Source organism: Carex rostrata, chromosome 32 (genome assembly GCF_964058835.1).
Source record: "Carex rostrata chromosome 32, lpCarRost1.2, whole genome shotgun sequence".
Taxonomy (NCBI): domain Eukaryota; kingdom Viridiplantae; phylum Streptophyta; class Magnoliopsida; order Poales; family Cyperaceae; genus Carex; species Carex rostrata.
In genome coordinates, this window is record NC_135949.1 from 2644276 (window position 1) to 2660021 (window position 15746).

The window sequence follows — 15746 nt, forward strand, 5'->3', positions numbered from 1 at the left end:
AAAAGAAAAAGAAAAAGCATATAGACATAACAACTCCACTCCACTGAAAAGAAAAAGAAAAAGTAGAAGTTAAAAAAGCATCTAGACATAACAATTCCACTCCACTAAAAAAGAAAAAATAGAAGTTAAATAAGCATATAGACATAACAACCCCTGATTTTTTTTTAAAATACTCAAATAATAAAATATTTTATTAAAAATAACCAGGTTCTAGCCAAATTTTTAAAAATTGCCAAACCGCGGATTTTTTCTGCGCCCCGAAATTTTTTTTTTTTCGAATTTTTGTTCCGGGGTGCGGATTTTTTCTGCGGCCCGGATTTTTTTTTTTTTTTAGCCCAACTTTGCACCTCTGGTTAACATATCAAAACATCTTCAAAAATCATGAAAATTTACTGACATACATTCTTGGCTTCATAAAATAAGACTTTGAAGTTTTATACAAAATCTAAAAATAGATCGTGAGATATCGGCTCTCAAAAATTGCCCGGACTGCTGAAGGAGTGCTTCTGAGCCCAAATTTGCACCTCCGGTTAACATAACAAAACACCTTCAAAAATCATGAAATTTACCGACATGCATTCTTGACTTCATAGAATAAGACTGTGAAGTTTCATACAAAATCTCAAAACAGATCGTAGATATCGGCTCTCAAATATTGCCCGAACTACTAAAGGAGTGCTTCTGAGCCCAAATTTGCACCTCTGGTTAATATATCAAAAAACCTTCGAAAATCATGCAAATTTACTGACATATATTTTTGACTTCATAGAATAAGACTGTGAAGTTTCATACAAAATCTCAAAACAGATCGTGAGATATCGGCTCTCAAAAATTGCCTGAACTGCTGAAGGAGTGCTTCTGAGCCCAAATTTGCGCCTCTGGTTAACATATCAAAAAACCTTCAAAAATCATAAAAATTTACCGACATGCATTCTTGACTTCGTAATGAATATATACTGTTTGAATTTTTAAATCCAAAAAAAAAAATTCAAACCGTAAGGAATATTTACGGTTTGAATTTTTAATTGAAACTGTAAATAATCTGTACGGTTTGGGCAAAAATAAAGTTTTGACAAAAATGTGGTTATTTATATTAAAAAAAATCAAACCATGGATATTTTATTTCTCCAAAAAAAAAAAATCCTGGCCGCGAAAAGAAACCCGTGCCCCGGAATAAAAATTCTAAAAAAAAAAATTTCGGAGCGTGGATTTTTTCCGCGGCCCGGAATAAAAATTCCAGGGCGCAGAAAATAAATCTGCGTTTTGGCTATTTTTAAAAATTTAGCTGGAACCTGGTTATTTTTAATAAAATATTTTTTTTGAGGGATAATTTTTAAAAAATTGGTAACAACCTACTCTACTAAAAAAGAAAAAGAAAAAGAAAAAGTAGAAGTTAAATAAGCATATAGACATAACAATCCCACTCCACTGAAAAAGAAAAAGTAAAAGTTAAGTCTTGACTCGCTCCTCATTTTCACGCCATTTTCAAGGGCTTACCTTGCTCACATCTCAACACTGCTGCTCTTTACTTTTTACACATTTCTCTCTTTCATATCTCAGATCTAAAGTTCTTTCCTCTCTTCCCAAAAATTAATCTACAGGGAAACATGGTAGGGAATTTGATAACTTCTCTGCTCTCTCTAGCCACCAATTTGCTCCCCTCTATTACAACCTCTGCGCATGCTCCTTCTTCCTCTTCCTCTTCATCAAATAATTCTGAAAGGGGGCGTGCTCGAGCTGTTCGGGAGGATCTTGAGAGGCTGATGCGAACTCTGGAGCGAATCAAGGCCACACTGTACGATGCTGAGGAGAGGGAGGTCAGAGACCGCTCTGTCAAGCTGTGGCTCAAGGAGCTCAGGAAGGTCGCTTATGATGCTGACGATGTGCTCAGAGAGTACCAGTATGAGGTCACACGTGTCCAAGTAGAGACAAGAAAGGCTTCTGAAGCTTCAGGTCTTCACAAGAGAGAACAGATAGAGGTTAGTAGTTAGTATCTTGTATTCTTGTGCATATAGAAATTTAACGGATCTTCCTTGTGATAGTGTTACTAAATACAATTTGTTTTCTTTCCGTTGGATTGGTATCCACTAGAGTGGTCACTTATTTTATAATAAGCTTTTCAAATCTAACATTAGTAGGGGTGAAAACGGAGTGGATAATGCTGATACTATATCCGCATCTGTCGGATAATGAGCGGATACGAATACGGATACGGATAGTAAATGAATATCAAAATTCAAAACCAAATCTGTCTTAAACGGATACGGATACGAAACGGATAGTCCACGGATACGGATTCAAATACAGATATAAAACGAATAATGGTCAGATAATTAAGATATATGAACTAATTTTTAAACAGGTGTTCAAAGCAGTTTAATTCAATAATAATTATGACTTAATCCATATGTTCAAAGCCACATTATTAAACGAGGGTCAAATCAAAGAACTACTTGACAAAGCAGCAGTAAAGCCCAAAGCTACAAAGCAGCTGTCTCGAATCCGGTTTGTGACGTTTGTCCGTTGGGAAATAATCCCACAATTTCAAATTATATAATACCAATAATGCGCTGGAGCGCTATAAAACAAGTTGCAGAGCGTACGTCTGATATCATAATGGATCCGGGTTTGGAACTCAAGTGATAGGTTCTGGACATTTCGGATATGAGGACTCAGTTTAATTACTAGTGGGTCCAGACAAATTATTGGGTTTCGGATAGTTTGGATATCCGCTCCATTTAGGATTTCGTATCCGAATCCGTATCCGTATCCGGATCTTTATGGATATCCAAAAATTATCTGAATTCATATCCGGAAATTATCTAAATCCTTTTAATCTGGATTTGAATTATATGCGGATACGGAGCAGATATCCACCGGATAATCCGGCTCCGTTTTCACCCCTAAACATTAGAGTGTCAATTGATCCCTTGAATATCATTTTTAATTATAAAATTACAAAGTTTGACATACTTATCTAATATTCCTTTTGGACAGTACATATATTGTTCCAATCTAATGAACTTGTACATGTAACTTATTTCCCTACATATTCGATTATTTATTAAAAAGTCGGAGGTCAATTTGCAAAAGGATGGAGAAGTCACTCACATTGTAGGCACCTCGATCCCTTAATTATCATTTTCAGCTAACAAATTATGAAATTTAGCATTGAAATTCATTTCTTTTTTAACAGTACATTGTACCAATTCCTGATGGCATTGTTGATCGGCTTACCAAAATAAGAAGTCGATTTGATGAAATAGCAAAGGATCGTGAGGCTCTTCAATTAAGCGAGAGTGATGGGGCGAGGCGTCCGAACAATAAACTTTTACGACCCCCAACGGGTCACATGGTAGATGAGGCAATCATTTTTGGGAGAGATGCTGAAATAAAGAAGGTAATCAATTTGTTACTATCTGAAAAAGAAAAGCCCTTTTCGGTCATTTCAATTATTGGAAAAGGTGGTCTCGGAAAAACCACCATTGCCCAATTGGTCTACAAAGATAAGAGAGTTTCCCGGTGCTTTGATTTAAAAGGGTGGGTATGTGTCTCTGAAGAATTTGATGTTATGAGAGTTATCAAAGCAACCATTGAATCATTCTCCAAAACAAATTGTGGTTTAAGTGAGTTGAGCCAATTACAAGAAGAGCTTGCAAAAAATGTGAAGGGAAAAACAATACTACTTGTTTTAGATGACGTGTGGAACGAGAATCGTAAACTTTGGGAGTTGTTCCGAGTTCCTTTTAAAGAAGCAAGGATGGTCAGAATTCTCGTGACAACAAGAAATGAAAAGGTAGCAAAGGTCATGGAAACAACAACCTGTTTTGACCCAAGTCACTTATCTGAATATTCGTGCTGGCAGTTATTTGAGCATTATGCATTTAGTGGTACAAGTTGCACCATGCCAAAACACTTCGTAGATATGGGAAGGGAGATTACCAAAAAGTGTGGTGGGTTGCCATTGGTTGTAAAGTCAATAGCAAGTCTCCTTAGGCATGAAACTGATGAAGAGGTTTGGAGGGAGATTCTGGAAAGTGGTCTTTGGGAAATAAAAGAATCAAAAGAAGAGATTTTCCCAGCACTTCAGATTAGTTATGATCATCTACCTGCTCATCTTAAGCCGTGTTTTTTGTTTTGCTCAACGTACCCAAAAGATTACGTGTTAAGAAGAATGGATTTGATATGGTCGTGGATTGCTCATGGGTACATCGAGTCCCGGAGAAATAGAGAAATCACAGAAATTGGTGTTGAATATTATAATGAGTTAAAAGAGAGGTCCTTTCTTGATGATGCAGATGTATATCCCAAAGAAGATCATAGTAAGTTGCATGATATAATCCATGATCTTGCTCGACTTAATTCTGAGAATGAACACTACTCAGTGGAGTTCAATCAGCCATTTGATATTCAAGAGAAAACCGTCTCGCAAGAAGTATACCATTTATATGTAGGTGGTTCCATGGGCTTGGGATATGTAAATCAAATTTCCCAAGAAAATATGAAGGGTTTAAGAACTATTATTATTGATATGGGAAAACATTTGGGAACATCGGAAGAGTATTTTGACCCAAACTCAGAGTTGATGGATGATTGTCAAGATTCTTCGAAAGGCATAACCTTATGTAACCTCACTAAATTTGAAGTGCTCAGGGTATTGATATTGAAATGGGATAGTTTGACAAAGATTCCTCAGTCCATTTCCGAATTGAAACATCTTACCTATCTAAGTATTAGTTCTACACGTCTTAAAACGTTACCATTATCCATTGGCCTCCTTTACAACTTGGTGGATTTACAAGTTGATTGTGACTCCCTTGAATATCTACCTGAAAATATTGGTGATCTGGCTAACTTACAGTTTCTATGTATTTATTCTGGTTATCTGGCTAACCTTAAAGAGATACCAAAATCGCTCTGTTCACTTACTAACTTACAGGAATTAACTATTGACCATGACTTCACTTTTTTCCGTCGATTCTTGGATTATGTCCCCCATGGTCTTGTTAATTTTCCATCAATAACCAAAGTTCAAGCATGTTGGAAAGTTCGAACCATAGGTTGGTTAAAGGATATGAATGATCTTAAAGGGATGCTCTGTATTGAAAAATTAAAGAACATTAATAATTTAGAAGATGCCAAGCGTGCTAACCTGAGAAATAAGTGTAAACTTGAGATTTTGGAGTTACACTGGGATTATAACGATGGAGGTAGATTCAGAATGGATTCACATCTGGAATTAAGACTCGTAACAGAAGCTTGTGAAGGTGGGATAGTTGGCGCAGATGATGTACATTTTTCCTTGTTAGAATGCCTCCAGCCACATCCTAACCTCAAGAAACTTATAGTGTCAGGTTACCCTTCTACCATAGTACCAGGATGGATGAGGGATCCGTTGTTATTGCAGTCAATTGAAGGACTCTGGTTAACAAGTTGTGGCTATATTCAATCCCTTCCATTCGGTAATCTTCCACCTGGAGTTGATTACCGGATTTGGGCATCTAGATATGTTGAAAGAACTGTCAATTCTTTCGTGTAAAACCCTGAAATCACTAACAATGGATGGACTGCAGTTGGTGGAATCTACAGAGCTATTTGGTGATTTATCTCATGAAATACCACAAATTAATCGGCAGAGCATTTCATCACTTACAACGTTGGAAATTGCATCCTGTAGTTCGCTTCATTTGCTGCCGGATGGGTTGATTCCATCTGGGCCTTGTAAGGTGTCTGTTTTTGGTTGTGGCTGCCCTAACTACTACAAAAAATCTAATCAGGTTCATAATTTTATTATTATTATTATTATTTGAATATTTAGATTTTGGCCACTGAACTTTTTCACTTTTACGTAACCATAAGCCTTGTAAGATGTTGACTAATCAGGCTGCTTCTGTTTTGACAAATAAATATTTCATTTTTTATATTACTTGTTTATTTCTGAAACATAAGCTCTTGTCCAATTATTTTTGCAGCGATTTTGACGTCGCCTCCAAGACCGGCGATAGAAATGAATTTACTATCCAATTTATTATATGATTTGTAATAAACGATAAGAATTCCCTTTGCTTGTGAGGAGTCATTTTCATTGCTTTTGTATTTTGTTTTCTGTATTCTTTTTATGTTCTTCAAATATTCTTCTCTTGGGGTATGTTTGGTTGGGTTGAGAATATATTATTTGGAATAGCCTATTCGGTGTTTGGTTGGGTTAGGATAGTCATAATAGGGAATCCAAACTTTTTGTCATATTAGAATAGACTATTTCTAAGAATTTTGATATTTGACTATTCTTAAGATAAACGATACCTATTCTTGATTTGTCTATTCTAATTATTCTTATTTTGCAACCAAACATGCATACCGTTGAAGAATGATTAAGCAAGCCCACGGTGAAATTTTAAATTGGCCAATTTTTTGTTGTTATTTGGATATATGCCATTTTTATTATATTTATCTCCAATTTTTAACTTTTTGGCTTTTTTCTCTTTGTTAGACATAAAATTAATTGATTAAACAGCACTTCGATAATTAATTTGAGTCCCAATGGGTGATAAAATCATTTTAAGTCCAACCTTTTGAAGGAACAAAACCTATGAACAAGATCCTTTTAATGGAGAACAAATCTTAAATTGGTCCCACATATAAACCATATTCGATCCTTTTAACGGATTAAGATGTGAAAATTAGATATGGATATCTGATATCCGAATGGATACGGATACGAATATGGTTTTTAATTTTAATTATTTGCATCCGAATAGTAAATATATACCACATAATGCAGTATATATTATGAAAATATTTATGTATATATCTACGAATAGCTCAAGGGTTTTTTTTTTTGGACCGAAATAGCAATTCGGTCCCAGATATTTTTACAATTTTTCAATGTATTTTCTTCTCAAAATCTGTGAAAACGGCTGGGACCGAAATGAAAATTCAGTTCTTATGACTTTTGTAAAAAAAAAAAAAGTAATTATGTTGGTTTCATAAAAATCTTTTTTCTAATTACGGTTTATAAAAAAAATTGTGATATATCTTCAAGAATGTAACAAATTTGATGATAAATTTATCTGACGTAATAGCCACCAATATTTATTATAATAACAAATTAAAATTATACATGTGTTTGGTATAATTTAGATAGTGGAAGGAATATGCAACAACTTCTATTATTGGAGGAATCCGCAACAACTTTTAATATTGGAGGGCAAGATTTTTTTTATTTTTTTTTTGCATTTATCAAATAACGGTTTAAATTTGTTGACAATAGACCGGTGACTAAATTATTTGTAAAATGCTTCGAATTTGATATATGATCCATCAAAAACAAATTAAAATATCGTATTTAGTTCTTATATATATTTTTTATTTTTTTATATCCACCATCACATTGGCAAAATAAGTTGGAATTATGTATAACTAAACCATAATTAACTCAACCTTAATTTTAAATTACTGAGAAGGGACCAAAGTTATTAACATATAAATCAGTACCTAAAAAAAATCATCTCAGTAATAAGGCAAACAAGCCAGAAACATCTATTGCACAGTTTCAAAGTTAAGCAGGTAAAAGACATCGATCCAATTGCATGCTTAAATTTGATTTAAAAGAAGACGGCCCAAACTGGAAAATGAAGAACGGCCCAATACATTACTCTTTCAATGTTTTAATTATTAGAAATTTAAAATTAAATTTGTCAGAAAACATATTGATTGATTATTTTTTCACCATAATAATAAATGACCAAACCCAATTCGGTTCATGGTTAGTGGAGATCTGAAATAGAGGTGGACTGAACCAATTGGTTAAGTCATGTCCAGCGAAACCCACCCTTACCTGCGCCCCTAAATCGCTGAAATTTGTATTAATAGCATAACAAAAAAATAATAAACCAAAACACCTTCAAAATGGAGAAATTTTATATTTATCTGGGCGCACAACTAATCTGCAGTTCATTTATTGGGGAATATAGATTGGCTCAGAGATCTCTCAAAACTTAAATATATTCAATATTACAGTGCATTTTTTGTGTTTTTGGAAGACCTCTAAACCAATCTGCAACCCCCCATAAATGTTATGCAGATTAGTTGTGCGGCCTGGATAAATATGAAAATCCCTCAAATCTAGACTGTTTTAATTTATCCTTTTTTTTTTTGGTATGCTACAAATAAAAATTTCAGCCTAAATCGATCGCAGTATGGGTTGAATCAAAATAATTATTCGTTCAAGGGTTGAGTAAATCGGTTCAGATATGAGGGGGTCGAATCTCTGTGGTTGATAGTGCGCAGGTTGTTAAACAGAGTGAACCAAACTATTGATCCAATCATCCTATCGTGGTTTGGTCATTGCTAATTTCAAATGAAAATATCAATAAATATTGACAAATTGATATCGTCAAAAATAATATGAAGTTGGCATTAATTTTGAGTTAGTGCACTTTTTTTTTCTTCTCTATTTTATTTTGGATCGCTAAAGAATAGTGTTATTTCTTAAGTTAATGTTGTTCTTGTTAATCTATTCAAACGATAAAATAGTGTTAATTTCATATTAGCGTTGTTAGTTCTATTTCTAGCATTGCATCCAAATACACTCTTTTAAAAATTTTATTTATTTTGGTGCGAATTCGAAATTCACCGAGGCTCCCAATTCATTTAGCGGCCCCAAAGATTGAGGGCCACCAATTGGCTCTGCGGCTCTAGTCTAAAGGTCTCCAAATAAATTGACCAATTTTGTGGAAAGAAACATGTGCCACTCCAAATAACAAATAAATTATCTGTCAATTAAGAAAGAAAAGTTAGGCCAAAGTTTGAATTCTTTCAAATTTGTGCCACTTACCAAAAAAACAAAGTTGGGACCGCAATGCCAATTGACGTCTTCTAGTTTTTGGAGCCGCTAAATGAATTGACGATCTGAATGAATTTCAAATTACCATCAAATTGGAGTATTTTTTTTTTGTTTCTGTTGTGAATATGGTACAAATAAAAGGTTAGATTTGGAATAGCAGGTCCCTGCAATTCTTCATAATAACAGCAGATTTATTTTCACTTATTAGATAGGGTCCGTGCTTGAAGAATTAGAGGTCTGAATGAAGCGAGCTAGTGTTGGAAGTGTGTGGTTGGGTCTTTCTTGATAGTCTCTACCAGCTTTGTTAGTTCCTCTGCCCCACACTGTGCCGAGTCGATAAATCTTTCTCTCTCGCTTTTATAGCAGGTGGAGCTGTTTGTTGTTTTCCTAATTTGTTGAAATCAACAATATTATTTATTTATATCACATATTTCAGACCGACAATTAAAAAAATAAAATTAACCTGCACGTCAAGGAAAAACACAGATGCACAAACTATAAATTTAAATTATGTTAAGATTTATGGCAAATTTTAGTTTAATCAAATAAAAATAAAAGTTTTAGAACAAAATTTTGTCCGTAATTGAAAATTCTAAATCAAAATAATATGTCTAAATAGTTTGGACTGTACAAAAAAAAATTATTAATAACTTAGTGCAAGCAGGAAGCAGAGCACCTACTATCAGGGGTATTCATCAGTTCGGTTCAGTTTCACAAACTATAAATTTAAATTATGTTAAGATTTATGGCAAATTTAGTTTAATCAAGTAAAAAAAAAAAAGATTTAGAACCAATTTTGTTCGTAATTACAAATTCTAAATCAAAATAATATGTCTAAATAGTTTGGACTGTTATACAAATTTATTAATAACTTAGTGCAAGGAGGAAGCAGAGCACCTACTGCCAAGAGTGTTCATCGGTTCGGTTCGGTTGAAACCAAACCGAACTAGGCAAACCAAAGTTATAGTTCAGTTTTAAAAATAGAACCGAACTGAACCGAACCAAAGTTTTATTCTTGTTTGTTCGTTTTGTTTGGTTTAAATTTACTGTAGTGGATCTACTGTAGCACAGGGGCGGCAGCTCCCCCCCCCTCGAATTTTGAGTTTTAGAGGTGATTTATTAGTACCAATTGACTATGTCCCTACCTGAAAAAAAAATTTATCCCCCCTCTGAATATTTCATTTGTAATTTTGGTTAAATTTAGCATTAAAATCAAAATAATTTTTTTGAATTATAATTGATAATATTAATTATAAGTTATAGAAACAGAAATTATAAGTCAGGTATTGAAAAATATAAGTCAAAATATTGTTTGTTTTATCGAGTACCCAATTAGTTAATGGGTTTAAAGCAAATAAGTTATTTAAATCTGATTCCATATTTTTTTGTCCCCTCTTGACGAAAATTCTAGATCCATCCCTGACTAGAGCTCTTCCTTTCCCTTCTTCTAAGCTCAGTGTTTGTGGAGCACAACCTAAGGGGATTGTAGGATCATGTTATCTTAAATTCAATCTTTCATTTATTTTGAGATTCGTGCATAAAAAACAGTTTTTATAGATATTCATATACAACTAAAAAAAAACCATAAAAGGTTGGATTTGGAATAAACTGGACCCCACAATGGGATCGTAGCATATTTATTTCCGAGGTTTCGATATGGTAAAGAAAAATAATTAAAAAGTATCCATCCACTCTCGTTAAAAAGAAAATAATTAAAAGAAAAATGAGAACCTGAAATAAATATTGGCTACTGTACAAAGTCTTATCCATGCCATTTCCAAGAGCTTTCCTTGCTCACATCTCAAAACTCTGCTGCTCTTACTCTTTACACATTTCTCTCTTTCACAACTCAGGTCTAAGGTTCTTTCCTCTCTCTTCACAAAAATTAATCTACAGAGAAACATGGTAGGGAATTTGATAACCTCTCTGCTCTCTCTAGCCACCAATTTGCTCCCCTCTATGACAGCCTCTACGCATGCTTCTTCTTCCTCTTCCTCTTCATCAAATAACTCCGAAAGGGGGCGTGCTCGAGCTGTTCGGGAGGATCTTGAGAGGCTGATGCAAACTCTGGAGCAAATCAAGGCGACACTGTACGATGCTGAGGAGAGGGAGGTCAGAGACCGCTCTGTCAAGCTGTGGCTCAAGGAGCTTAGGAAGGTCGCTTATGATGCTGAGGATGTGCTCAGCGAGTACCAGTATGAGGTCACGCGGGTCCAAGTAGAGGCAAGAAAGGCTTCTGAAGCATCAGGTCTTCACAAGAGAAAACAGATAGGGGTTAGTAGTTAGTATCTTGTGCATATAGAAATTTAACGGATCTTACTTGTAATAGTGTTACTAAATGCAATTTGTTTTCTTCCCATTGGATTGGTATCCACTGGAGTGGTCACTTATTTTATAATAAGCTTTTAAAATCTAACATTAGAGTGTCAATATATTGATCCCTTGAATATAATTTTTAATTATAAAATTAGAAAGTTTGACATACTTATCTAATAAATTCCATTTTGGACAGTACATATATTTTTCCAATCTAATGAACTTGTACATGTAACTTATTTCCGTACATGTTCGATTATTTATTAAAAAGTCAGAGGTCAATTTGCAAAATAACGGAGAAGTCACTCACATTGTAGGCGCCTTGATTCCTTAATTATCATTTTCAGCTAACAAATTATGAAATTTAGCATTGTAATTCATTTCTTTTTTAACAGTACATTGTACCAATTCCTGATGGCATTGTTGACCGGCTTAACAAAATAAGAAGTCGATTTGATGAAATAGCAAAGGATCGTGAGGCTCTTCAATTAAGCGAGAGTGATGGGGCGAGGCGTCCGAACAATAAACTTTTACGACCCCCAACGGGTCACATGATAGATGAGGCAAGCATTTTTGGGAGAGATGATGAAGTAGAGGAGGTAAGCAATTTGTTACTATCTGAAAAAGAAAAGCCCTTTTCAGTCATTTCAATTATTGGAAAAGGTGGTCTAGGAAAAACCACCATTGCCCAATTGGTCTACAAAGATGAGGAGGTTTCCCAGTGCTTTGATTTAAAAGGGTGGGTATGTGTCTCCGAAGAATTTGATGTTAGGAGAGTCATCAAAGCAACCATTGAATCATTCTCCAAAATAAATTGTGGTTTAAGTGAGTTGAGCCAATTACAAGACGAGCTTGCAAAAATTGTGAAGGGAAACACAATACTACTTGTTTTAGATGACGTGTGGAACGAGAATCGTAATCTTTGGGAGTTGTTCCGAGTTCCTTTTAAAGAAGCAAGGATGGTTAGAATTCTCGTGACAACAAGAAATGAAAAGGTAGCAAAGGTCGTGACAACAACAACCTGTTTTAACCCAAGTAACTTATCTGAATATTCATGCTGGCAGTTATTTGAGCATTATGCATTTAGTGGTACATGTTACACCATGCCAAAACACTTGGTAGATATGGGAAGGGAGATTACCATAAAGTGTGGTGGGTTACCATTGGCTGTAAAGTCAATAGCAAGTCTCCTTAGGCATGAAACTGATGAAGAGGTTTGGACGGAGATTCTAGAAAGTGGTCTTTGGGAAATAAAAGAATCAAAAGAAGAGATTTTCCCAGCACTTCAGATTAGTTATGCTCATCTACCTGCTCATCTTAAGCCATGTTTTTTGTTTTGCTCAATGTACCCAAAAGATTACGTGTTAAAAAAAATGGATTTGATAAGGTCGTGGATTGCTCATGGGTACATCGTGTCCCGAAGAAATAGAGAAATCACAGAAATTGGTGTTGAATATTATAATGAGTTAAAAGAGAGGTCCTTTCTAGATGATGCAGATTATGCATATATAGATGCCGAAAAAGATTATAGTAAGTTGCATGATATAATCCATGATCTTGCTCGACTTAATTCTAAGAATGAACACTACTCAGTGGAGATCAATCAGCCACTTGATATTCAAGAGAGAACTGTCTTGCGAGAAGTATACCATTTATATGTAGGCGGTTCCATGGGCTTGGGGTATGTAAATCGAATTCCCCAAGAAAATTTGAAGGGTTTAAGAACTATTATTATTGACATGGGAAAACATTTGGGAACATGCGAAGAGTATTTTGACCCAAACTTAGAGTTGATGGATGATTGTCAAGATTCTTGGAAAGGTGTAACCTTATGTAACCTCACTAAATTTAAAGTGCTCAGGGTATTGATATTGAAATGGTATAGTTTGACAAAGATTCCTCACTCCATTTCCGAATTGAAACATCTTACCTATCTAAGTATTAGATCTACACGTCTTAAAATGTTACCATTATCCATTGGCCTCCTTTACAACCTGCTGGATTTACAAGTTCATTGTTACTACCTTGAATATCTACCTGAAAATATTGGTGATCTGGCTAACTTACAGTTTCTATATATTTATTCTGGTGGCGAACTTAAAGAGATACCAAAATCGCTCTGTTCACTTACTAACTTACAGGAATTAACTATTGACTACGGTCGATTCTTGGATTATGTCCCCCATAGTCTTGTTAATTTTCCGTCAATAAGAAAAGTTGGAGCATGGTGGAAAGTCAGAACTATAGGTTGGTTAAAGGATATGAAGGACCTTAAAGGGATGCTCTGTATTGAAAAATTAAAGAACATTAATAATTTAGAAGATGCCAAGCGTGCTAACCTGAGAAATAAGTGTAAACTTGAGATTTTGGAGTTACACTGGGATTATAAGGGTGGATCAATTGGATACGCCATGGACTCACAGCTGGAATTAAAACTCGTACCAGAAGCTTGTGAAGGTGGGATTGCTGGCATAGATGATGTACATTTTTCCTTGTTAGAATGCCTCCAGCCACATCCTAACCTCATGAAACTTCTAGTATCAGGTTACCCTTCTACCATAGTACCAGGATGGATGAGGGATCCATTGTTATTGCAGTCAATTGAAGAACTCAGGTTAGGAAGTTGTGGCTATATTCAATCCCTTCCATTCGGTAATCTTCACACTCTCAAGTACCTCTACATTACTGAATGTTCTAGTATCCGAACTATTCAGCTGGAGCAGCTGCCCTCCCAACTTGAAAATTTAATAATTGAAAGGTGTGACCACCTGGAGTTGATTACCGGATTTGGGCATCTAGATATATTGAAAAGACTGTCAATTTGTTGGTGTAAAACCCTGAAATCACTTACAATGGATGGACTGCAGTTGGTGGAATCTACAGAGCTATTTGGTGATTTATCTCATGAAATACCACAAATTAATCGGCAGAGCATTTCATCACTTACAAGGTTGACAATTACATCCTGTGGTTCGCTTCATTTGCTGCCGGATTGGTTGATTCCATCTGGGCCTTGTGATGTGTCGGTTTATGGTTGTGGCTGTCCTGACTACTACAAGGTTCATAATTTTATTATTATTATATTTATTATTATTTGAATATTTAGATTTTGACCACTGAACTTTTTCACTTTTATGTAACCATAAATCTTGGTAAGATGTTGACTAATCAAGCTGCTCCTGTTTCAACAAATAAATATTTCATTTTTTATATTACTTGTTTGTTTCTAATACATAAGCTCTTGTCCAATTTTTTTTTCAGGGTTTTGGACCTCGCCCACTATATGCCTATTATTGATTTGTCTATTTTAGTTATTCTTGTTTTGCAATCAAATATACCGTTGAGGAATGATTAAGCAAGCCGACGGTGAAATTTTAAATTGGCCAATTTTTTGTTGTTATTTGGATATCTGCCATTTTATTATATTTATCTCCAATTTTCAACTTTCTGATAAGGCCTTTTTCTCTTTGTTAGACATAAAATTATTTGATTAAACAACACTTCGATAATTAATTTGAGTCCCAATGGGTGACAAAATCATTTTGAGTACGTCCAACCTTTTGAAGGAACAAAACCTATGAACACGATCCTTTTAATGGAGAACAAATCTTAAATTGGTCCCCGTTTTGTTATCGCATTCAAAAATTTGAGCACCTTAATTATCTAAGACTTGTCTCTTTTTTTTTTTATTTAGGGGTGCAAACGAATTGAATAAATATCAGACCATATCGGGATTCGGATGTGAAATTTAGATACGGATATCCGATATTCGAATATCTGTAAGGATATGGATATGATTTTAAATTTTAATTATCTGTATTCAAATAGTAAATATATATCACATAATATAGTATATATTATGAAAATATATATGTATATATCTACAAATATCCGATATCCGATCTGTATCCAAAAAAATAAAAACAGATATGGATATAGTTTTACCAGTATCCAATCCGTATATGATCCGTTTGCACCTGTATGTCTATTGCATTGTCGTTTTGGCAGTACTATTCCTATAGTTTTTGCAGAACAAACCCTGCCACGATAAATAAACATCTTGAGTTGTTACACATTAGTTAGACGAATTTAACACAGAAAATTCAAGCCATGACCTTTTTTGGTTCTACTAATTTTTACTTTTTCTTTTAATTTAGGTCATCGGTTGGTAATTATCCAAATAAGTTGGGGGTACTAAATGCAGAATCTCATTATATTATCTGGTGCATGCTAATCACATTTTTTTGTTTCTATTCATACTAAATAGAACCAAAATAAAACCCATGAACTAAAAAAAGGGCAAGATTTCTGAGTTGGATGTTTCTATTATTGAAGGAATGCTCAACAAAATGTTCCATAATTATGGTTTGAATATATTATACATTAAATTTAATACAATTATCAAATAATAGTATTTTGTTTGGTTATTACGGTTGGTGGAGATTAAATTTAATACAATTATCAAATAATATATTATATATTAGGTTTAATGAAAAAAAAATATAATATTTTGATTTCCGATAAGAAAATTGATAAGCATTAATGATTTAATTGGGGGATGCTAGCAATTATACCAAAAAAAATG

At 34.3% G+C, this 15746-nt stretch overlaps 2 protein-coding genes across 3 annotated transcripts; both read left to right on the top strand.

Annotated features, from left to right (window-relative positions):
* The first annotated feature begins 1471 nt into the window (after positions 1-1471).
* Positions 1472-6380, top strand: LOC144548201 (putative disease resistance protein RGA1). Its single transcript, XM_078296907.1, has 3 exons — positions 1472-1979; positions 3197-5777; positions 5973-6380. The coding sequence occupies exons 1-2, from the start codon at positions 1608-1610 to the stop codon at positions 5537-5539; spliced, it is 2715 nt and encodes a 904-aa protein (XP_078153033.1). The 5' UTR covers positions 1472-1607; the 3' UTR covers positions 5540-5777; positions 5973-6380.
* Positions 6381-10279: 3899 nt separating this feature from the next.
* On the top strand, positions 10280-14561 carry LOC144547691 (disease resistance protein RGA2-like). 2 transcript variants are annotated; one of them, XM_078296378.1, is made up of 3 exons: positions 10280-11119; positions 11557-14220; positions 14423-14561. In XM_078296378.1, exons 1-3 carry the CDS (start codon positions 10748-10750, stop codon positions 14456-14458), a joined length of 3072 nt encoding a protein of 1023 aa, XP_078152504.1. In that variant the 5' UTR covers positions 10280-10747; the 3' UTR covers positions 14459-14561. The 2 variants fall into 2 exon arrangements, with proteins under 2 accessions (XP_078152504.1, XP_078152503.1); XM_078296377.1 differs by having other exon boundaries at positions 11557-14561.
* The last annotated feature ends 1185 nt before the right edge of the window (positions 14562-15746 follow it).